General features: G+C 39.4%; 1 protein-coding gene across 1 annotated transcript in view; it reads left to right on the top strand.

Moving 5' to 3' along the window:
* Positions 1 to 23,467, top strand: part of dag1 (dystroglycan 1) — a 29,079-nt gene extending 5,612 nt beyond the window's left edge. Inside the window, exons 2-3 of the mRNA XM_053484062.1 lie at positions 13,067 to 13,649; positions 19,539 to 23,467. Of these exons, the coding sequence (XP_053340037.1) occupies positions 13,320 to 13,649; positions 19,539 to 21,812 (2,604 nt within the window). The 5' untranslated portion in view covers positions 13,067 to 13,319 and the 3' untranslated portion in view covers positions 21,813 to 23,467. The remainder of the gene's footprint in view (positions 1 to 13,066; positions 13,650 to 19,538) is intronic.
* Positions 23,468 to 24,221: the final 754 nt, after the last annotated feature.

Genomic DNA, 24,221 nt, shown 5'->3' with positions numbered 1-24,221 from the left:
GCAGTTTGTGCATTAATTGCTTCATTAATCCATGGCTTGGTTCTGCTTGTTGTTTCTGTTAATAATAATAATAATAATAATAATAATAATAATAATTATTATTATTATTATAGATGGTTATTTAGGTTTTTTTTGGTTCTTACTTAATGCACAGAAATTACACAATTTATTCAGTTTATTTGTTTTTCAGAAATAACTTTAAAATTCTGTAACTGCACCATCTATAGCAAATAGTTCTAATAATAATAAGTATTATTTTAAGTAAATTTTTAAAAGAAAAGTAAATTAAAAACTCTTTGCCTTTTTTCTTGGAAATTGCGTTATTCCTATTCTTTCATTCTGTTAACTCTTCTTTTTCAAAAGAGTAAATAAGGAACATGTTTTTCTAGACGTGAAATACCACAGCATGTGGTTGATTGTCAAATCTGGATTCTATCGCTGTTCAGAGAATGACGTCAAATCAACATGGCTGCGCCCAACATCAGAAATAAACAACGTAAAACGTCCTGGTTATACTGTATATACAAGTATTAGCTTTTGATTAACCAAAATCCAGATGTATTCATTTGTGAAATTTAAACCACAACTATTCAAGAGAGAAAATATACATCTTTTCATCAATAGCTAAACATGCGAAGGATAAAAACAGTGCAGCGAATTATTGCTTTTGATGTAATTCAGCATTATATTTTTATACTTTTCCATTTGACTTTTCAAACATGGACCAATTCTGTACCTCTAAAGTGATATTTAAACCTTTCTTTGGTACAAGCTCAGTTCTTGGCGACATGCTGTTTGTTGTTTTTTATTATTATTATTTATTGATTGATTTTTGTTATTTTTTTAAATCTAAAACATTTATAAATATAAGAAGACTGTGTTTTGATCATTTGGTTATATATAAAAAGACCAATCTTGATTAGAACATAAAAAAAAAAGTTTTAATATGGACAGAATCAATCATAAAAATCACTCAGCACTACTCTAGACAAGAAAATCACATATCAAACGCTAATTCTTTCAGCAAATAGGCCTGAATAGAGACTTTAATCTACAAACGAACTTGCGTTGCCCCAGTTCCAAGTAAAGGCTTATGATTGTAGTTTAGTGTGTATAAAATCTTCTGATAGTCACTGGGGTAAAAAAACAAACAAACAAACAAACAAACAAAAAAATACAAAGACACGAAATCATGAACGTTTTATACAATCTGTTAAGTGTCTCTCTCTCTCTCTCTCTCTCTCTCTCTCTCTTCTCTCTTTTTATTTATTTATCCCCCCTCCAATCTCTAAACTGTTCGCAATCTAAGCAGAATAGAAGAAAACCAAAAGACACTTTCATGGCATCTTCCATGTTTGAGTTGATGTTAAAATATGGTCTCTACTAGAAATGGGTCAAAGCCTGCAACAGCAATTACCATCTTGTTATTGCTGTTCTTATAACCGAGTCTCAGAGGTTTCCATTATTTCGGCTTAAGCGTTGAAATTTGCAGATGGTTTGCTTTATCAGAAAACAGCTTATAAACCAAGTCCTAAAATTAATCACACTTCGGGAATTGTTAGTCTTAACTAAAAGCTAATTTTCAGTGAACACCAGGGACTATTTTTTTTATTTAATTTTTATTTTTTATCACACTTTATTTATTTGGTTGCAAAAGGTGACGATAACAGGTTTCTTCAACGTTTCATTAATTTGTGGCACTTTTAAAAATTCCTAATCAGTCCTAACTCACTCAGCCTTGACAAGGTCTGAGTAATCTGTGAACCTGTATCATCAACTTCAAGCAGCAGTGCGGCTCTCCATTCAGGCACATTTAAGACTTTATGCTGCGTCAGAAACCGCCTCGCTTTTGTCCAAAACCTCAGCTTTGACGATTTTTTTTTTTTTTTTTAAAGAAAAACAGCCACGAATAGACACACGACCTTGCAGCTTTGCCTTTGCAGCGTGTTCTCACAGCTCTGTGATAAACCTGCCTTTCAATAGCCAGTATGTTGGACTCGGTGCAGGAAAGATTGCTGTGGTGTCATCTTTCTTTCTCTCTCTCTCTCTTTCTTAATTTAATAGAATTTCAGAAAGTTTTTTTTTATTTTTTAGAGATACTGAGAAATTCATTGACTTGGAGTGTTTTTTGGCAGATTTTAAGTTAAACTTGAAACTGTATAAAGAAATAGTTGTACATTCACTGTAAAATTATTGTGGACACTTTAAAATAGTTGGAGTGTCAATCCGGATTATACAACATCGCTACCTGACTAGCTACTTCTGTATTTCCATATGCCAACACAGAGTGATCTGATTAAAAAGAGTTAACCTGCTGTTCTTCCCATAACCAGTTTTTGTTCAGTGGCTTCATGAATTGAATAAGAGCAGAAGGAAGTGCTCTTCTTTAGCTCCCTAGCCCGGTGACTTTGTGGTGCACTCTGACCCCTCTGCAAATTATCCGGGTTTTTTTTTCCGAAGTAAGAGAGTGTTCACTGTGATCTAGCCGTAGCAAGTGAGTGAGTTAGTGAGTGAGGAAGAGGGTAATTGTCGAGTCGACTGTACCGAGCTCAGTGAACCAGCAAACCCCCGGAGCCAGCGCAGTCACATTTCTCTAAACTGGAAGCCCAAAAAGAAAAGGACCACCTGCGATTTCTTAACAGATTAGTCTAGGGAACAGCAGAGAAAGTGAGCGTGCTTATTCAGAGGAGGGGACGTCATTCAGATTCGGAGCTGCTTGTTCATCCCCACCTGTTCTCTAACAAAAGACTCAGTCACATGAATGGCGCCTGCGTTTACACCGACTTTTTCGCAATCATTTACCTTAGAGCGAGGAATTTGCCAAGTGCTTAGGTTAATTGATAACCCATTAACACGCCTAAGATTAGGCGTCACGTTTTCTTTTTCTCCCTACGTGCGAATACCAGCGCTTACAAAGCAAGCTTTGGAGGTTGAATGAAGTATGTTTATTCCAAATGTAATAGCTTATTCTTCCGTCTTTTTATTTTTATTTTTTTATGGATGACTGTGTAAATGGGGGAAAAAACGCTGGGTCTTATCTTCACAGATAAAAACTGTTTATTCCTGCGCAAACCGCTTGACCTGATTGCACTCTGATATCCTTTAAACGCTGTGTCCTTGACGCATATCTGTTGGGAAACCAGACTCCTCGAAAAACGTCTTACCTGGAAAGAGATCAATGAATACCGCTAAAGTCAAGATCCCGCTTTTGAAGTGGCGCCGTCAACCATGTGTTTGTTGGAAATATGACTTCAATATCTACTGTGTAGGTGGTGACTTTTGATGAGGTGCTTTATTACCGTTAAGCACGAGAATCCATGTTGAGAGATTGAAGTTTAAAATTCTGTTTTCCTGGAGATCCCCAAAGTCGGTGAGAACGCAACAGTGATGATCAGCAGAGACTTAAGGCTCAATGCATGATTGAATGTTGCTAAAGAAATTATTCTGCATCCCAGTTAAAGCTTTTATAACATTGAACAGTGAAAACAATCTTAACCACCTTTTGAATTTTTACAGAAGCATTGGTCTTATGGACTAAGAAATGGAATTGTATTTAACTGTACAAGTCCAGTCTTTCTGCTTGTAGTTATTTATTACATTCTGGATTATAAAATTTCCTCTCGAGTGCAAACAACCTCCCCTCCATAGGCATTCCACACACTTTTAGACCGTAGTGAAAAGTTAAACAACATTCTTTTCACACTGAAACATCCAGCTGTTGTCTAAAGAATTTTTTTAACTCCTGCATCGTATTATCTACTATGGCAACCCTCAAAATGTTAAACAACTTCAACATCCAGATCTTTCCTGGATGGAGAGCGCGCAGGCGCCACGCAGTCCACCGGTGAAAGGATTCACCCTCCAGAGACAAAACGAGGTTGTATGTTTGTATGCCTGACAGAACCAAACCGTGAAATCTTCCACCTGGCCCTCGACTCTCTGGCAGTGCTGACCCAGTAAACACAGCCTGGGATGTTGACATCATGAAGCAAACCCATGTTACTTCTCGCAGTTAAACACCAAAGTCCGCTTTTCACACCGAATAACGGCTTGGCTTCTGAACTGGCGACTTTGTTCCTGCTTTCGGAGATGTTCTGCTCATAGTTGTTCACGAGCAGCTCACAGTGACCTGACCTGTGTACACGTTTTTTTTGTAAGAGGCTTTTCTGCAGACACATGCTATGGATCTAGTGTGAGCCTCTGTTTCAATGTCATACAACCTCATGATTTGAGAGTAGATTTAAACATCTAGAGAAGGTTACAGATACAGGAAGTATGGTCATGCTTGGAAAGTTTGAAAGGTACATCATGGCCTTTTTAACACCACACAAGTTTAAGGAAACGCTGGATTTCTTGGAGTAGACTGTACACAGGTAAGAAGCAATATTAGAACAAGGACAGAATGGTTTGACAGATTATTTGGTATTTTACAATAAGAGCACATGTTTTTCCTTTCTCTTATACATTATTGAAGTTATGGTCAGTTTGTTACTATCCTAAAGTTATGTACTGTAGCTCTTCCAAGTCCATATGTGTGAGCTTTTGCGATAGAAACAATACTACTTAATTTACCGGATTGAATTTGAGAATTTCAACATCTTTTTTTTTCTTTTTTTTTTTTTTTTTCACATCATGCAATCCCCTATTATTAGTATTTACAGGCACTGATGTGGATACACATCCCTGTGCAAGCTACAATTTGTCAGGTGTTTGCTACACTGTATGTATTTTGCTGAAGCTTTTAACTCCATAGTGGAGACACAGAGACTTGTAGTTACAGTATAGTACTGTAGGCTCAAAGCAGGTGGCATCACCTGCTTGTTTTCTACAAAGGAAGCTGTAATTTTGTCCCAGGGTGGTCACAGGCAGAAAATACCTCACATGCAACATATTTTGTGTCTTCACGTCTGGTGACGTTAGTTGAAATTTTTTCGCATCACGGTCAATTTAGATTACCAGGTTAGATCTGTATCTTTTTTTTTTTTTTTACGTCTTTACCTGCATTTGCAAACCCTGTCTGGCCCTGTCCTTTCTTATGCCCACAGATCTTTGATTTTGTCTAAAATTTGTCCAGGAATAAAACTCAGTTTTCTGAGGTTTTGAGAGAAACCAAACCAGAAAGGCAGTCTTCTTTAGGAACAACCTTCTCAAATGTTTTTTTTTTTTTTTTTTTTTTTGTATTTAGTATCAACACACGGTAACAGTTTCCCTTCTTCCATGTGCTGGTTCTCATATCTTCGGGCCACGTTTTTGCCTCCTTCATAATCAACCACAGGTTCCCTTCTGTCGAAACAGGTGCCATTATTGTTCAAACATCTTAAACCGTGCGCTCGAAGTTTACACTAGCGTCAGCTTTGTTGACATCTACTGTGCGTGTTTGAACTATTTATTGGCCCGAGTCTTTAATCCAAGATGGGCTCGGCAGATGTGTTTCTTTTCAGCAGGTTACGTCGCACAACTTTGAGTGCCTCAGCGAAGCCATCTGCTTCTCCCCAAGGAGTTTGCGGAGCGCGTGGGGAGAGAGGAGGGGTTCGCGTCACGCTGCTTTCGGCACTCGAAACGCACCTTCAGAAGCGCAGCGCCGTTCTTGCACCCCGAGTATCGCGGCTTTGATACATGCGTGTCAAACACACAGAGGGTGGAAAGAGATCCGCTTCCTTCCACAGCACAGCGCTGCGGTTTGTTCTGAGCAAACATCGATCATCTTTGAAGAGCTGTCTTTCAGCCCAGAGTCGTTCAGCACTGTAGCGTCGTGTCCTCTTAACGCCCTCCCTGATACGCACATGCACGCATGCACACAGGGAAAGACAGAGAGTGAAGACATGAAGGATAAGGTAGTGTGACAGTGGTGGTGGTGTTTTTTTCCAATTCCCAAGAGGACTCTATGCCTAGTTGTAGAACACACTCTGAATACCGTTGTCATCCCCTTGGTTAAGGAAACGTGACAAACCCCTTTCTTTCTCAACCCCCCCACCGCTGTCGTCTCTACTCAACAGCAAGTCCACTCTCTCTCACTCTTTCCTCAGGCATCCTAAGCGGTGTCATCCTAGATCAGTGAAAGTGAGGAAGCGGCAGCGTTTAGTCAATCCTGCTTTAACACGCCAGCATCGCCTCAGTGCGAGCTGAACTGCTCATTCACAGGATCAGGGATTCTCTCTCTCTCTCTCTCTCTCTCTCTCACTCTTTCTCTCTGCAGCCACTTGGTGCAGCTCCAACATGTATATTTGAGGAAGACGGCGTCCATCTTGCGATTAAAGCCAAGGAAGCCCGCAGCCTGAGATTTTCCATTGCTGCTGATTTGAGAGTGCGATTGACTCATTTTTTGTCCTTGAATGCCTGCCTAAAGCAAGTTGTAGTTTTTTTTTTTTTGTTGTTGTTTAATAAAACACACACACGGACACACACACACTGTAACAGACTTATGGGGCTGTAGACGTATTTGCTGTTGATCATTGGTTCGAGGTGGTGTAGATAAGGTGTCGCTCGCTGTCTAGACTTTTTGCCTTGACCTTGCTGAGGCTATTTTTGTCTCATTACAAGGAGCAGAAAGCGCTGTGGTTTGAGGGTGGCGTAGGCGAGGGCTGGCAAGGCTGTTTATATACTCCTCAGTGATAAAAAAGCATGATGGAGCTTTGGCAACACCACCCCTGGGAATGTCTTTGGTGTTTGTATCTGCGCAGACCATGCATCCCCACCTGTTTTGGAAGATTTCTGGAAATCCCTTGATTAACAGGTTATTCTCTTCGAGCTGTTTTAACACTCAGGTCGACCTTGGAAATCTACAAGAGGCACACCAAGCCCACTTTAAGGGCGTCACGTTGCCCAGACTTTGGGTCTGAAGCGGTGATTTGTCAGGAGTCTATTGTGCCAACTGTCACTCCCGCCACCTGTTTTTCTGCACCACGGAGCTGACGGTGGTCTTCACATGACATGCAAGATCCCAAATACGACAAGTGAAATAAACATCTTTAGCGTTTATCCCAGCATGCTCGTCAGCATGCACTCGTAACGGTTCTAAAAAGAGGCGTGCAGACAGAGCGGCCATTACCACTTTGATTACAGGCTATTTCTGGATTAACGCACCTCGAATGCAGCTCAGACATAATTTAAAAGGTCACAACGCGCATCTTGTTCATCGTCTGAGGAGATGTGCTTAGAGGCAAATAGAATTTATTTTGACAAGTTGTCGAGGGGAGGATCTTAAAGTGAGCAGTCGAAATATTTTCGTCTCTTGGACATCCCGTTACCCAGAAAGGTCAATAAAGTTCAATTTTCAGAAACAATTAGGAATATTATTTGATCTCCATATTCCCCACGGCAACAGTTTAGTTATTTCAGGAAGCATTCGGATGATTGGCAAAGCTGTTTAGCTATCATGTTTCCTAAGCTTAAGCTATTGCCTGGAAGTAGCCGTTCCTGTCCGCAGGTTAAAATCTAATTTTCAAGCTCTGCTCTGCTTGAAACGATTTTTACATCCTAATCTAGGCCAGATGTTAGTCTTGGTAGCAGCTCATCTTTAATAAGTTCCCCGGAGTGCCACGTCAGGATTGAAACCTACAGCATTCTCATTTTTCTCAAATGTAATTATACGAGATACCTACAGATTTCAGAGGGGTTTACAGTTATAATAATAAGGTTTACTTCAGCTCTGGTTTAATTCACGTGTCTGCCCATACCACGGTTTTGCCCTGATGTAATTCCAAAGATCTAAGGAGCCTTGACGGAGGAAGATGGTAAATCCCTGTATAAGCTGTAACTCTCCTCGAGCTTATCATTGTGTACACATTTTCTGCTGCGTTTAAACGTTTTCTAGTTCCCATGGTTCATTTAGCTTTGCCTCAAATTAAAAATGCATGTGTGGGGTCTGACGGGCTTCTATAACCTTCTAAAACATGTTTGACAGGATCAGGTGATTTCCCAAGCGCAGGATATGAGCAGCAAACTTAGTTAATTCCTGATTAGAGGTTATTGACGATCTTTGTGCTGATTAATGCAGTGAAGGAATTTGCTAAAGAAAGTGCAATGTAATCTGTTTGTAGATAAGCTTTTATATCTATATCTATATATCTATCTATCTATATCTATCTATCTATAAAATATTTTCCTCAGCCCACAGGTGGCCGGTGAAACACAAGACCGTAGGAGTCTTTTGTAATGTACCATGGGAGAGTAAAAGCTTCCCATTGTTGCAAGAATGTGTACTGAGTCAAGATGGCTGCCGCACCCCTTACTCAAGTATCACCATTACTGCCAGGCCACCTAGTTCATGTTTGCTCTGCAGGCATGTGGGGACCCGTGTGTTTGCAAGGGCACTTTCAATTTAAAAACAGACTGGGTGCGACTTTTCCGCCCCACACTGCTGTCTCTCATATTTTTCTATCAGTTCTTTCATCGTAAGTGTTGGGGATTCATGTACAGTTCAGTTTCCTTTTCAGAAATTACAAGATGCGGTCCGCTTCAGGATTTGCTCGAACATGACGTGCTTCTGTCCGTGCCCGCATGCTCTGCATTGAAATACGAATCTAAAGCATGAAGTTCATGAATTTGAAGCATGAAGTCTGTGAGAAGTCGTTGCTGGAGATCATCTGATTTTAATGCTAGTAGTCCTGTTTTTTTTAGTGTTCATGTCTTGTCATTCTAATTAGAAGATGGATTTCTATCGATAGAAATTATACTTTTATTGCATATTGCATTTTTAAACTGACTGGCAAGCCTAATTTCAGTAAAAGAGCTGCTCATCTTCATGCTCACCCCCGTCCTCACTCAGGGTATAGACCACACACTGGGTAAGAAAAGGTCAGTTAGGGAACGCAACAGTTTGCTTAATGTTCCTGTCTTTCTGTGTTCCTGGTGTTTCCTTTAGCAGCATTTTTCCCTTTTTTGTTTGCACCCCCCCCCCCTTTCTTTCCCCTTTTCTCTCACTTTTTGCATGTCCTTTTTTTCTTTCAGCTCTTTTTTTGTTTTTTTTTCTTTTTGCTTTTTTATTCTTTCTTTTTATCTTTTCTTTCCCTTTTAATTTATCTCTATTTCTTTTGCCTTATATTTCATATAATTCTGCTTTCAATTTTTATTTTTTCCCCATTTTTTTCTATACCATTCTATTTTTCCTTTTCTTTAAATTTCTTCTTTTTTATTCCCCTTTCCATGTATTACCTTCTTTCTTTTTTTCTTTCTTTCCATTTCCTTCCTTTCCGTTCCCGTTTTAATTTCCTTTCTCTTTTCTTTTCTCTATTGCTATTACAATTTCCTTTCCCCTTTTTTTTTTCTTTCCTTTTTTAGTTTTTTTCTTCTAAAAATGAATGAATAAGGGGTGTTGTTTCAAGAGGACTACAGTTTAGCTATCTGTCCAAAATCTCCATGTAAACCAAACAGCAGCAGAAATGTGTTGTACAGTACTTGAGTTGTACTAGCAACATTCTGCTGAAAACTTGGCAGCCAGCTTTGTAAGCTGTGGGCTAAGAATTTTTTATATTATTTGATCTTTTTTAAAATCCTCCCACGAAAAAATTAGGCTGCATTTGTCTCCATACTGGTCCATTTAAAAACGGAGAAAACCCTCATTCATCTGGTGGTGTGTGTTGTTTTTTTTTTTTTTTTGTTTGTTTGTTTGTTTGTTTGTTTGTTTGTTTTTTCCCTCCTCTCTTTCTGGATTCTGCTAGTGCATTAACAGTTGGGTATCACTCAAGACCTTTAAAGGTTCAAAACCACATGATGGCTCATGGCACCATGCCCCTAAGCAAGAGACATGGTACCTCTAAACCAACCTGAAGTGGCTCAGGTTTATCACTTTAGACTGCATCATGGCCTCGAGATCCACGGCTAGGAATAAACATGGCGCATATTTTATAGACACGCATTTCCGCCAGAACTTAAATGCCAGATCATATCAGTTCCCTCCTAGGAACCTTTGTATGCACTGTAACTACTGATTTGTATCTTAAGCTGACATTTATTCCAAGTTACTCCACAGTTTCCTTGTTCTATCAAGTAGTAGTTTAGTTACGTATTTTTGTAAAGAAATGTTGCATTGAGATTCTTTCGACCCGTTGATTTTGGTCAACATAATGTCATTAGGTGTTAAGTGGACCCATGCCTGCAATCATTTTCACTTCTTTAGCATTTTACAGCAATTTTATTATAAATTAAGGGAGTGGGTGAAAATCAGGGTCGGTTCTCATCATTTGTGAATACAGTTTATCAGTTTTTTTTTTTTTTTTGTATCATATACTTTGATTTCAGTGGTATTGAGATTAAACTGCTTGCACTCAGTGCTGTCTTGTTACAACTTTAAGGTTCATATTTTGCATACACTTTAGAAGGTCAGATGGTTTCTAAACAAGTGATTAAAATGGTTTTGTCCCATGACACACATACCCACCACTATGCCCCCCCCCTTCTCCCCCCGACCACCACCTTGCTTAGGACTGAATTAACCTCTTTACACACTGCTATATTGCAGTAACAAAATCGCTATTGTTCTTCTCTAATTACCCAGTACTAGGGCTTCTGTGTGCTTAAGCAGATTTTGAAATAATGACAAATAAAGAGGTGGAGCACTTTTTTTTTTTTTTTTTTTTTTTTTAGTACCACAATAAGGTTAAAGTTGATGCAGATTTGTTCAACAAGGCATTCGTTGTTTTGCACTGATTTTACAGAAACTAAGGCTATGAGCTTCCCTGGTTCAGTGGCCCTGTGTGAATGGAATGCGCTTGCAGACAGAGAGTGACTCACTGCCTTTATAATCCTATCAAATACCCCGAGCCCCGTAAGCGTTGTGCACAAAGGGTGTTGCCACGGTGCCAGAGGGAAAGCACTCACCGGCTTCCAATACTTCTGTTTTTAAGCAGCTTTTATAGACCTTAAAAACCTTTTGACCATCAGTGGCTTGTCCTCTGTGGTAACGTTAACTTATCCTAATGTTTCATTGAAGGTGAAGATGGAGTTGGAGCGAGCAGGTATCAGGTTTGTTTTTACTGCCAAAATATGTGAGTGAGACTTGTCCACTCCACTCCTTTCCACTCTGCTCAGCTGACTGACTATAGGCATTTGTTCTAAGGAATTTAGTGGTGCATTATAATTTTTTACATATATAATATATATATATACCTTCACATTGAAAGGAAATCTTTATCTGCAACTGGAGATGGGTTTAAAACCCTTTCTTTCATGTGCCCATAATTTCATCAGCCTGAAGAGGCAGGAAAACTAAACCATGACCCATCCTTGTCCATCACAGCGATGCTCTTCAAGAATTTGCATTTGGCAGATTTCACGACGGAGCATGAAAAGATAGAAAGTTGAGTTTTCAGGTTTATCAGACGAGCCCGCCTTCAACTGCTACTACCACCATCTGTAGTGCCTGAATTAAGTGTGTTATTTGTTAATCAATAGCTTTAGCAGGCTGTTTTTCAGTCAAGCACCCTCAGGCATTTAAAGTGACTGGAGAAAAGTGTTTGCAGCTTTTACAAGCTGCCTGGACTGTCTTGTTTTCTTTGGTGTGGGGTGTTTTTGACTCTAATGTTCTATTTTCCACTGCCAAGCCTCTCGATCAGAGCTCCAGGATAATAACTCTGTCCATGCGGTACAGTTGATATCATGTTTTATTGCTTTTAGCTGCTTGTTTTGAAAAAAAGAATGAACCCCAGCTATATGTCCTGTCACTTTGATCTGTTGTTGTAACCGCACATTGTTTTTAGAAATCCTTTTTTTTTTTTTTTTTTTTGACACAGATTTCCTCATTAATCGCGGATGATGATTTTATTTATCTAGAAATAACTGGCATGCTGCACACTGAGTCTGTCTAGTATCACAATGATAAACCTTGTTGATAGACAATGAGTAGAGAGTGCTAGTTATTCACCAACGATAATTGAGTCTGTGTTGACTGACATGGAAACAAACGGTTTGGCAAGCAGTAAGTTTATTTAAAATCCTAACAGGAACAAGCTGCAGGGGTAGTCGATGATGACCGGCCGGACGGTTCTTGGCTCCGATGGCTGTTACATCGCTTCAATCATGTTCCACCGTCTCTTAGTCTGGATTCACAAAGGGGATCCTAACCTGAAAAACACTGATGTTATTCAGTACAGATTCCCAGTAGTAAATCTGTATTTTTCTGTTTATATCTCTTTGATTCCACGATGCAGGTGTCTGCTGGCTAACACGAACCAGACTTCAAAAACAGACAAATTGATTATTTTTGTCTTGGTTACATGAAGGGCTTGAGAGGGGAAAAAAATCCTACAAGCTATCACTGTACAAGGCCATATGTTTTGTTTTATTTATTTTTATTTATTTATTGGATTTTTTTTTTTTTAATGAATGTACTAAAGGAGCTCTGGTTTGTTCTCGCTGGGGCCCGGATGACTCGAGAGCGTGAGAGCCGGCTCTTCTAGCACTTCTCCCCTCGTACCCTGAATCCTGGCCAGAGTGGCACTAAGAGAGAAGAGGGCCTCTGGGGAAATCATTTGTATTGTTTAAAATTGCAACCCCCTCTTCAAACGTATAAACCCCGATGCCCACCGCCTTCCGTTAGACCACTTGTTCTCTTGCTGTGAGCTAAAAATGAAAAGACCGGTATGAATAATAAACCCCCAGAGTTCAGTTGTTTTGTCTTTCCCTTCCCATCCAACAATAGGGGAAAAGCCATGCATTTATCCTGCCTCCCCCACAGAAATTCTTGGGTTGGTTGGTCAGTAGACTGACCCCCCGTCTTAACGCGTTTTTTTTTTTTTTTTTTTTTTTTCCACAACCTGCTTGATGCTGAGTGTTTTTCAGAGACATGTTTGGTAATGGCTGAGCGAGTTTTCTGTGCCAGGATAGAGAAAGCTGTGAATGTTAATAAGATTAGACTTATCCACCTGTGTGAGCACTGTGCATCTATGGAGCCAAAGGAATGTGAGGTGGAAAAGAAGCATCATACTGAGAATTGGTTATAATGTTGAGGTGGGGTTTGGGGGGTGGGAGCGCATTATTTTTGTCCGTGCTTTAGATTTCTTAACTAGACATCACTGTGTCTTCTTTGGTATTGAAATGCATGCTAATGAATTCTCTTCTCTTTCACCAGGTCTCAGAGGCAACCTTTAACAATGGGATTTGAGGAGTACTGAAGAGATTCTGACAAAAGACACGGGAAGAGGGGAAAGCAGCGAGAACAAAAGAAGAGGCTTGCCAGGGAGCTGGGGAGGCTTCTTAAAAAAAAAAAAGAAGAAAAAAAAAAAGAAAAGGATCAGTTCTTTGGGGCTCTGCAGGGGGGTGTGCATGCTGCCCCCTCAACTGGACATTCTTCTTTGTGCCAGAGCGAGACAACAAAAGCAAGTATGCGCAATAAACTGACCAAGTTCCGGGACGCAGGCTGTCGCTGCAAGCTGATGCTGGGGAGCAGGACTATAACGCTGCTCCTGCTGACACTTATGCTGCTGACAGAAGCTCGGGCTTCATCACCCCAGGGGACACTGGAGGTCCTGGGGGACATGGCACAACTGGAAGCCTCCATGCACTCGTCAGTGCTCTCTGACCTCCAGGAGGCGCAAGCCGTAGTGTCTGCTGCGGCGCAACCAAGCGGCTTCCCAGATTCCTCTGCAGTAGTGGGAAGGATGTTCCAGATGCATATTCTCACAAAAGCCAAGGATTCTGGGAGCGCAGTTAAGGTGAGCCAGATCATTTATCCGCGCCTTTCATCAGCTGTTCCGTATTTTGCATATCTGACACGTTTGTATTCATCATTCAACCAGTAAACTTAGTCAGCGGGAGAAGTGACATTGCCTCTAGCGTCGCTTCTCGAAAACTTATTCCATGCTTCCCTTCTGAGTAGCGACCCATAAAAGGCAGCAATCGCTCTAATAACAGAACACAACTTATGAACCCCATGAGTGCATCACACATTAAGGCCCAGCGCTCTCTCAGAATTCAGAGGATGCACACACCCTGCATGCTGATCAGTCTTGGTAATACCAGCTCCATCTCCTTTTTATAGCTCATGTACCATGTGCAAATGCTGTTTAGGCTGGTGAAAGGACGTGCTGTTCTTTTTGCTTTAAAATAGATATAATAATCAGGGCTACAATATGGCTAGCTGCAATTTTTAAACATAAGGTTACGTAGCAGTCATTACAATCATTCTGTATCCAGCTCATACTGTCGTTTTATTTTCCTAGCTGCCACCCAACAGGTGGCACTCCCACCCCCTGCTCCCTGGTTCCGTGTCACTTCCTGTAAAACCGTGACCCCCAGCAAATAACATGTCATTGTGTTTCCCTGTCCCATATAAACTTTTCCCATGGAATGTGTTGTAATCCTATATTCATAGGATAATTTGTCCCAGTCAAGAGCATTTTTAAAGTTTGGAACCTCAAGTACTTTTGTTGCACGTTTTAAAAACCTCCCCTGACAGCTGCACTGAAGAATGTTACGACTCAACAGTTTGTGTTGGGTACAGCTGTTGTTTTCAGTCTGCCACCTTAACCGAGAGACTGGCTCGTTTCTCCACCCTCACCTTGTTAAAATAAATTTGGTGGTGAACAGAACTATAAGTAACGCATCGGTTTAAAGTATCGGCTAGGGGAAAAAAGAAAAAAGGATGTTAAGTGAAATCACCAAACATTACAGGTCACTATAGAAACCAGACGTACAGAGATGTCCTGACTCTGATGTGCTGTCCAGTGTTATGTAATAAGATACGCAAGCAATTATGCACACACCCGATACGATGATATCACGACACTTAGCTTCCGATCTGATCTGGATTGCGATTCTATAAGCATCAGCGTTTTCTAATATATCTCAATATCCAAAGAAAATTCTCATACTACACAGGATGTTGTGCTGTCTGCCAATATATTTCAAGAGTTTAAAGCACACCGCCAACAGGATTATAAAGGAACGGCAACATTTACCACTTCAAATGCAAACATTAATTCATCTTTTATACCGCTTATCCTGTAAGGTTGTGGGGGCCTGGAGCCTATCCCAGGAGACTTTGGGAACGAGGTGGGGTACACCCTGGATAGGATGACAATACATCGCAGGGCACACACATATACACACTACAGGCACAGGGAGAACATGTAAAAATCCACGTGCATGTTTTGGTGTTGGTATGGCTTCAGATTTTGTGTCTAGTGTTTATGGACCAGTCATTAACCAGTTAATATGACCATATATTTATTGCCTTATTTTAATCTGCATTAATGCATTGAATTGTTATAATTTGTCCACCCTTGCATCGTTTTATTTCTGTTGTCTTAAGTGAACTAAGTGTGCAACTGTTTACGCCAAAACTATTTGTTTCCTAGCATAAAAGGGTTAAAAAAAATCTGAGCGAACTGAGCTGTTCGAGTCTCTAAATGCACCTGATTGATTTCCAGGATTGAAATAAACACCTTGACTGAGTGAAACAGAGCATATAAACACTAGAAACGCTAGAAAAGCCCTGTTTGTATTTTCACACATATTTCAAATAAAAACCAAACAGCATGTCAGTTGACAAGTGCCTTAATCTCTTGGGACATGATAAATATTAACAGATGCTTTTGTTGTTTTTGTCATTGCCCTGTTTATCACGTTTTGAAATACTGAATTTTTTTACGCTTTTCTTGCACATTTCTTTGCATCTATACTCTACTCTCTACAGCACTGTCGTATTCGCCTGCGACACCAGGATCCTACTTTCCCTAGCCCCTCCTTTTTTCCACACAAAGACTGGCACTGAAATCTAATTAGCCTTGGCTGTGCAGTAGCAGAAAGCTTTGTATTCCAGCAGCTACCACATTAACAAAAAAAAAAAAAAAAAAGCCTTGGGAATGTGACTCATTCCATGTTTATGGTTAAATACAAATCTTGCCAAGTCAGACCATTTGTATCAAGGGGTTATGCCTTGTGTTTTTGTTGTGATGTCTTTCGCATAGCAACCAGCTTTGCGGTGCGGTGTTGTATGAAAGCGTAGGATTACAGTCATGTTACAGTGGCCTTTGAAGAGTATTTCAGTAAACCAGAATGGTCGTTTTTAGAACTGATTTAATTCACACACAGCCTTTTAGTCTTGCTTGTCTTGAAATGGCAAGGGAAGAGGAAAATAACTTGCAGTGTGCATGTGAGCCTGCCAGCTTATTTGCTCCATTATTCTTTGTGTCCACAAGAGTGCACTGCCGAGAGTTTACAGATTAAAACAGGCTTCACTACAGTGTTCACTGGCTGCTCTTTCTTTTAAATAGTTCTATAGCTAAAACCCTATCGCTCCTTTTTTTACTCCCCCCCCAGTACAATTGTGAGCTATTTGGGATGATGTAAGACTTTAATGGCATCTAGTCTTCTAGTCCTTGTCCTTTTGATATATAAGGTGTGTAAATTCTGCATTAGTTAATAGGTTAAGTGCACTTTGTTCAGCTTTCCCTCCCGCTGCAGCCAGGGTATGTGTTTTGTGTGTCCTTTTTCGCTTATGCTTTCTTTTCCTCAACTTTAACCTCACTTCGCAACTTGGAAGAAAGGATGACATTCCTCCCTTAAGGAATTTAATAATTTAATGTAATTTAATATTTTACTATCATATTCGAGTCCTAATTTTAGCAGCAAAAGTATTACTAATTTAATATTTTAACGGAATATAAATGTCACTACTTCTTCAGCGCTTCACAGCCTTCTTGATGAATTTTTCAGTAAAGGATTCAAGGACGTTTTATTTACCTTTATATTATTTGATACAGAAAAAGGCACTTGCACAGAATAATGTGTAGTTCACTCTAAGAGCATGTTATGTTTATCTCTTTTTTGTAACTTCATACTGAGTGAATGTTTAACATAAAATTTAGATTCGGCTCCTTTAAAACATTTACTCGGCTGACAGCAAAAGGTTCCGCCTCCTGAAATTTTCCGGTGAAAAGCCTTCGCTCCGCCAATTCCCCCTGTGCCTTCGCAGTCTCCATTTCACCCTCATATCTCAAAGACATGCCATAGCCTACTCCTTCAAAACTATGAATCTTATCTTTTCAGCTGTCTTCACACCATAACAATGGAGCCCTGTATTTTTTTCCCCCTGCAGCTCCCCCACACGTGCATTCTAACAATAGACCCCTTTCTTCATCTTTGACTGCTGAGTTTTCATTTCTTTCCTTTTAATTCCTTCATGTCAGGGCAACTAGAGTATTTTTTTTTTCCTCTGCCTTCACTTAGAGTTGTCTCAGGAGATCACAGACTTGTCATTAACGTGTGTATACATTACCTTCTTCGTCAACACAGCATCTTTAAGTCCCTGGTGCTAAGCACAAAAATGTGATAGTGTAGGGGAACCCATATGTTTATGTTATATGGACATGTTTCTCTCCTCTCACATTTTTTTTTCTTGCCCCTTTTGATTCAAAAATACTCGCTTTTTGGCAATGACTTCTTGCGGCTTGCATGAATCATCAGTTTGGAAACTGTGGTAGCCTAAATGTTAGTGGGTTTGTGGTTTGGGCTCTGGTTTTGTTGCCAATATTTTGTATTTAAGAGATACAGTGAGTCAATTCCAAACCTTTTTATACCTGAAAACATATTGAACTTGCAATGTTTCATACTCTTGAAAGTAATCTTAGTATTATTTATCTTGCCCAAACCAAATATCACTGAATTTATACAAATTCTGACAATTACTATTTTAATACTTTGTAAAACACCATGAGCAAAAGAGAAGGGGGGGGGGGGATAATCTGTTTAGTTATGTATCATGATTATTTTGTGTGGCAATTCATACATCACACTGTCTCCACAATCAAACTTTTAAAATTTATTTACGTTTACATTTGATGTGGTAAAGTGTTGCCATTTCTCTATTATACTACAGGTGGTGTGCTTTAAACTATTGACGCGGCACACCACTTGTGTGGTACAAGGATTTTTTTTTGCAAATTTAGTTTAAAATTGTAACACAATCAACAAAAAGAAATTAATCGGAACATTTATAAAAGTTCGATACTGCCGGAATCGCAATACCTAGGTATTGTGTTGATATTGTATCAGGAGGTCCCCGATGATTACCATCTCTAAGAAGCAATAACACTTTGTAATCCTACCATATTAAATACTGAAAGTATGTAATGACCAGCCATGCTGTTGTAGGAAAATAACCAATGAAAAGGTGGCCAGATGTCATTTTATACACAATAAAGCTATTTTTACCACCCCACTCTGCAGTTTTCTCCTTTACAGTAACTTTATTCTTTATAGTATTTTGCTCATCTTAGACCACAGAGGTTTGCCGCGAATGTTTTTTTTTTATTATAAGGAGAAAAAAAGACCCTGGTGAGGGAGGAATGTTTGTAGCCCTCGACCCTCAAAAGTTTTCTGTTCAGATCTTACAACTTTACCTATGACTGTTACCATGCACAGATACTGGAGACACACAAATGTTAGAGGTAGTTATTCAAGTTGTCATCATTCATCTTATAACTTTTCCCACAAATATGGCCTGTGATTTGCAACTGTAAAACTGATCTCAGCGCCATACCATTTTAGAAATCGTTTGATCAGCTGAAATTATTTTTTCTACATACAGCATGTTATGTGCCACAACGTTTGTACTTGACACCAGCCTTTTTGAATGCAGCAGGGTTGATGTTTTAAGCTCACAAAATTCCCAAATGGGGTTATGGATTAACTGTAATTAGCAGAGCTGTGCGATTTAATCTGTTATGCAATTTAAATCAATCTTTTGTTAGTTTAGATTCACGCTTTTTTTTCATAAACTTGCACAGGTTAAATGGTCTAAAATTTAACCCTAAAAAATAGAACATACCATCTGTAGAAAATATGAACTGCTTTGCAAGATAATCACTTGTTTTCTTTTTTGGAGTTTATGACCAGTTGGTGCTTTGCCGCCACCTATTGAACTGGAGTCGGGGGTTGACGTTTTGTCAGGAAAAAGATAATTGTTTTGTATCAAACACGACATTTAAACCAAACCATGGTACATAGCATTTTAAATGCTTATTTAATAACATTAGTAAATTGTATTAATTCAAAACTTGTATCGTATCAAGTCGATTTGCTCTAGTAATTAGAAAAGGTATGGCAAAGGACCTTTAAACAAACACTTAAACAAACATTCGTTTGTTTAAATGTCAAATTGTTGCACCTTTCTGCCGCAGTAAACAATTGCAGTCCACTAGTCTGTCAGTTGAATAGCATGCGTAACATGTTATGTGTTGGTGATGCCTTACTACAGCCTAATCATAGTCCGTGGTTTTGTGCCGGCTAAACTGTTTAGGGTTTCAAGCCATATGCTTTGTATATTTTATATACATTTTAATTGTTTTTACAGTATCTGCTGTTTTTCAACATTATTTTACAAAATAGAAATGTGAAATAAAAAGTTTTGTTCTTTATTTTATGGACTTATAAATTCATGCCCTAACATCACACATTTAATTGCTGCATGATCTAGCCTTTTCTGTTGTTTATGTATTTATGTATGATTAGATGTGTGATTTCAGTGTACCTTCACTCCAATCAGGAGTAATGAACATGTTTTTTAATCTTTTTTTGTTTTTTTTTTGTTTTTTTTTTAGATTACAGAGACAGGCAAAGATAAACTGCCATCATGGTTGCACTGGGATCCATTGAGCAGCACCCTTCGAGGCCTTCCTTTGGAGATAGACAAGGGTGTCCACTACATATCTGTCTCTAATTCCACTGAAAGCAACATGTCCCAGAATCCTGAAGTATTTTCCATTGAGGTCCACCCGGAGGAACATGCTGACACAGATCCTGTGCAGTTGGCAGTCCAGTTAACAGACAATGATTCTCAACATTTTGTCTGTAGCAATGAAGAGCCAGTTACTGTGCTAACGGTAATTCTGGATGCAGATCTCACTAAGATGAGCTCCAAACAGAGAGTAGAGCTTTTGTCCAGCATGAAGAAATTCTCAGGAGTAGGGCTTCAGCATATGAAGGTGCTGCCTGTTGTCAACAATCGCTTGTTTGATATGTCTGCTTTTATGGCTGGGCCAGGAAATGCCAAAAAGGTTGTAGAAAATGGTGCTTTATTGTCTTGGAAACTTGGCTGTGCCCTGGATCAAAGCAACATTCCCAACATTAGCAGTGTTCAAGTTCCAGCAAAGGAAGGGACAATGTCAGCCCATTTGGGATATCCGGTGGTGGGATGGTACATTGCTAACAAAAAGCCACATGTACCTAAACGAGTACGGCGGCAGATTAATACCCCTACCCCTGTGCCCTCCTTGCTTCCTCCAACAACATACCCTGAGCCATCAAGCCGCATTGTGCCCACACCAACGTCCCGAGTCATTGGACCAACATCAGACAGTTCCTCGCAACCTGTGCGGGGCCCTGTACCTCTGCCTGTGAAACCGACTATTCGCACAAGAGATCCAATTGCTCATACTCCCACAATAGGACCCCCTCAGCCCACAAAAATTATGGACACTACCAGCACTATTACAATACAGCCCACCATGACAAGGCCAGTGTATGTTGGGCCTTCTGTAACACCCCCGACACCAACCACCAAGAAACCAACAAAAAGGCCCAAGAAACCCAAGACCACCCCAGTCCCGAAGGAACCTAAGACAACCACTACCAAGCCACCCAGGCGTACTACACCCTCAGTTGTTTTACCTGATGGCAATACGAAACCAGAGCTACGCAACCCAATTGACCAAGTCAAGTCATTCATCGGCACATACTTTGAGGTGAAAATCCCATCTGACACGTTCTTTGATCGAGAAGATGGTACAACGGACAAGTTAAGACTTACTTTGAGAAAGGATAACGACATTGTAGGAGAAGACTCCTGGATTCAGTTCAATAGCACCAGCCAGTTGCTTTATGGATTACCAGACTGGCAGCACGAGGGCAAGCATGAATACTTTATGCAGGCAACTGACAAAGGTGGCCTTTACACGACCGATGCCTTTGAGGTTCGTGTAAGCCGCTTTGGAAACAACGTTAAGCATCCAGTCCTGTTTGCTGCTCGATTCCATGGGGACCCTCGTTCTGTTACAAACGATATCCATAAGAAAATCCTTCTGGTTAAGAAATTGGCATATTCCTTCGGTGATCGCAATTCGAGTTCAATCACCCTGAAAAACATTACTAAGGGATCCATTGTAATTGAGTGGACCAACAGTAGCCTTCAACAACATCCATGTCCCAAGGAGCAAATTCAGGCCATGAGTCGAAGGATCTCTGATGCTGAAGGTAAACCTTCGCCATTCTTCAACAACGCCATGGAACCCGAGTTCAAACCCATAAATATCACAGTCAAAGGAACCGCCAGCTGCCGCAACTACATGTTTGTACCACCAGCTGAGATCCCGGACCCCATTCCTCCTGCTGTTACACCAGCTGTGGGAGCAGGACGACAGAGCAACGATGATGTGTATCTTCACACAGTCATACCAGCTGTAGTGGTTGCAGCAATCCTCTTGATTGCAGGAATCATTGCTATGATTTGCTACCGCAAGAAACGCAAGGGCAAGCTTACCATCGAAGACCAGGCAACCTTCATTAAAAAAGGAGTCCCAATCATTTTTGCTGATGAACTTGACGACTCTAAGCCGCCTCCGTCGTCTAGCATGCCCCTTATCCTTCAAGAGGAAAAACCTCCTCTGCCACCCCCCGAGTATCCCAACATGGCTAGTCCAGAGACAACACCGCTGAACCAAGACATTTTGGGAGAGTATTCAGGCCTACAAGATGAGGACCCTAACGCACCTCCTTACCAACCTCCACCCCCGTTTTCCGTTCCGATGGAGGGTAAAGGGTCCCGTCCCAAGAACATGACCCCCTACAGATCACCACCCCCATACGTTCCACCCTAATGTTTATAGATCCCTCCAGTGTGGAGGACAGGGAACCTGTGTAGTTCCAACACCAGTGTTGTCTCTTTGCATTTTTTGGAAAAACGGAGGGGCATTACAATTCAAGACATTGAATTGGTAGGGTTGGGTGGATTTTGGTAAAACTGGACTTTTTGTTTGTTTGTTTTTTTGTTTTGGAGTGGTGATGGCAGGGGTGTAATTATATAATCCTCAAAGACAGCAACAACAACCTCAGCCTCTGGCTGTCTGGCTGCAGATGAGTTGTAAGATGCACCCTCGATCCTAGCGCTTTTGTGTCTAGATGGGCTGTTTTGATTTATTTTGTTTTTTGTTCATCATTTATATTTCTTTTTGACCTATTTCAAAATCAAACTACTTGCCTAACAGCACTCTTTTTATCTTCTGAACTCTTTGAATAATACAGTACATAAAGACAATAAGTAAAGTGACTGCAGGTGCAAATGTTTCATAGTGACATTCTACAAATAAGAAAGAAAAAAACATGATTCTAGAGGTACAGTTGTGCAAACAATTATGGGCTTGTTTAATTCAATAAGGTTTGCCTTTTAACATTAATTGTAATGTTTTTACCCTTATTCACATGTCTAGTCAAGATGAGCATAAGAGGTAGCCAAAAACCTTGAGAGGGATAGAACTTTTTTGTTTGATTGTTTGTTTGTTTGTTTGTTTAATCCACTGTATATTTGAGGGTTGATAGAGTTCTTTTTCTTTCTCTTGTTTTTCTTTTTATTCGGTGGACGTCAAAGAAAAACCGAACAACTTTTTGTATCCCTACGTAATGGAAATGAGTTAAGAGGCTATGGATATGTTCTTGAGATAGTTTCAAGGAAGTGTTTCAGTATCTATAGAGATTCATGCCAGACCTAGACATGGAGGTATTATTATGTCATACTGATTTTGATCTTTTTTATGCTCAAAACTCTGACATTATTCAGTTTTTATGTCCGTCATGGTTTATAGTAAGGATATACGGCATGATGTAGCTGCTGCCCTTTCAAGGACACATAAATGGCCAAAATCATAATGCCTACATCTCACAGAAGGCATCCGCTACTTGTTTCCCCCTTCAAAGGTTTAAAAGTCACCGTCATGATTTTGATTAAATGATTTGAAAGACTCACAGCATAGTATATGTTTTCAAATGATTTGATCATGTTTTATGGTTTTTGGTCTTTTTTTTTTTTCTTTCTTTTTTTTTACTTTTCAATAATGATTATCGAGTGTATGCCTTGATTCAAAATAACTGAAAATAAAGACTGAATATTTTAATAAAGAATCATTCTCTAAACAATGGCATCATTTATTAAATGTAACTATGATACTGTATTTGCAGCTGAATGTCAGGGTTTTATTTTGTATATTATTTTTTATATATTTTTAATATATATTATATATTTTGCCTTGGCAGTAATGCAGCAGTCGTCTTTTGTAAATAATCCTTTGCCTTCGGATAGAACTGTTTTCATAGTCCAGAGGTGTGTACATCAGATATGGCAGATGCAATGGGGAAAAAATGCTTGTTCAAATTTTTTGTAGAAAAGGGGTAAGTATATAATCAAATTACCAAATAAACATTTCTGTAGTGATTTTGTTCACAAAACAGTACTTTTTTTTTAATCATCTTTAAAATGATCATATCTGATCATATATCTGTTTGGAGATTGCAGGATCAGGTACCACAGTATTGATTTCTCGTAAAACCCCTTGTATGCCTACATACGCTAGGTTTTATAAATTTTTAATTTTTTTTAAATAATCATATATTTAACTTGTTTGTATTACCTGTTTAACGTGTTTTTTTTTTTTTTTTGCGAAGACTTACCAGCACGTCCTGCTGAAGTATGAGATTTCTTAGATTTTTTGCATGTTTACTTTAATCATGACACCAAATTGCGATTCTTATTCAGATTTTGCACATTTAAGACAACATATTTATGATTTACACTTTACACATGTATTAAGCAACAATGGAAAGATGCTAATTAAGTTAACCTAATAACTTTTAAAGCATTTAAGATTAAGCTGTGTGAAGGTTTTTTTTTTTTGTGGTTTGTTTTTAAGCTAAGGGGAATTTAAAATTGTAGTAATTATTAACAATTTATTGTTTAGTCTTGTGTTTTAGCCTTTCTGGTTTTCCATTCACATAAAACGTAACCTCACTGGTCAAAATTCTTCAAAACCAAAGAAGCAAATGTTTAAGCATATTGTCAGTCCTAATTATGCCTAATTATCTGACATTTATTTTGATTGTATTTATCAGCATTTTTGATTGTTTTCATGTACCAAGTCCAAGCTCCTAAATACAGTACATAAGAAATTGTCTTGTTCATTTTTATTTTGTTTTTACCTTAGTAATATTGTCCTGCATTAGAAAAACCTTGCGCTTGC

This window comes from Clarias gariepinus, chromosome 23 (assembly GCF_024256425.1).
Source record: "Clarias gariepinus isolate MV-2021 ecotype Netherlands chromosome 23, CGAR_prim_01v2, whole genome shotgun sequence".
In the NCBI taxonomy this organism is placed as follows: Eukaryota; Metazoa; Chordata; class Actinopteri; order Siluriformes; family Clariidae; genus Clarias; species Clarias gariepinus.
This window is presented reverse-complemented; position numbering and strand designations above follow the sequence as displayed.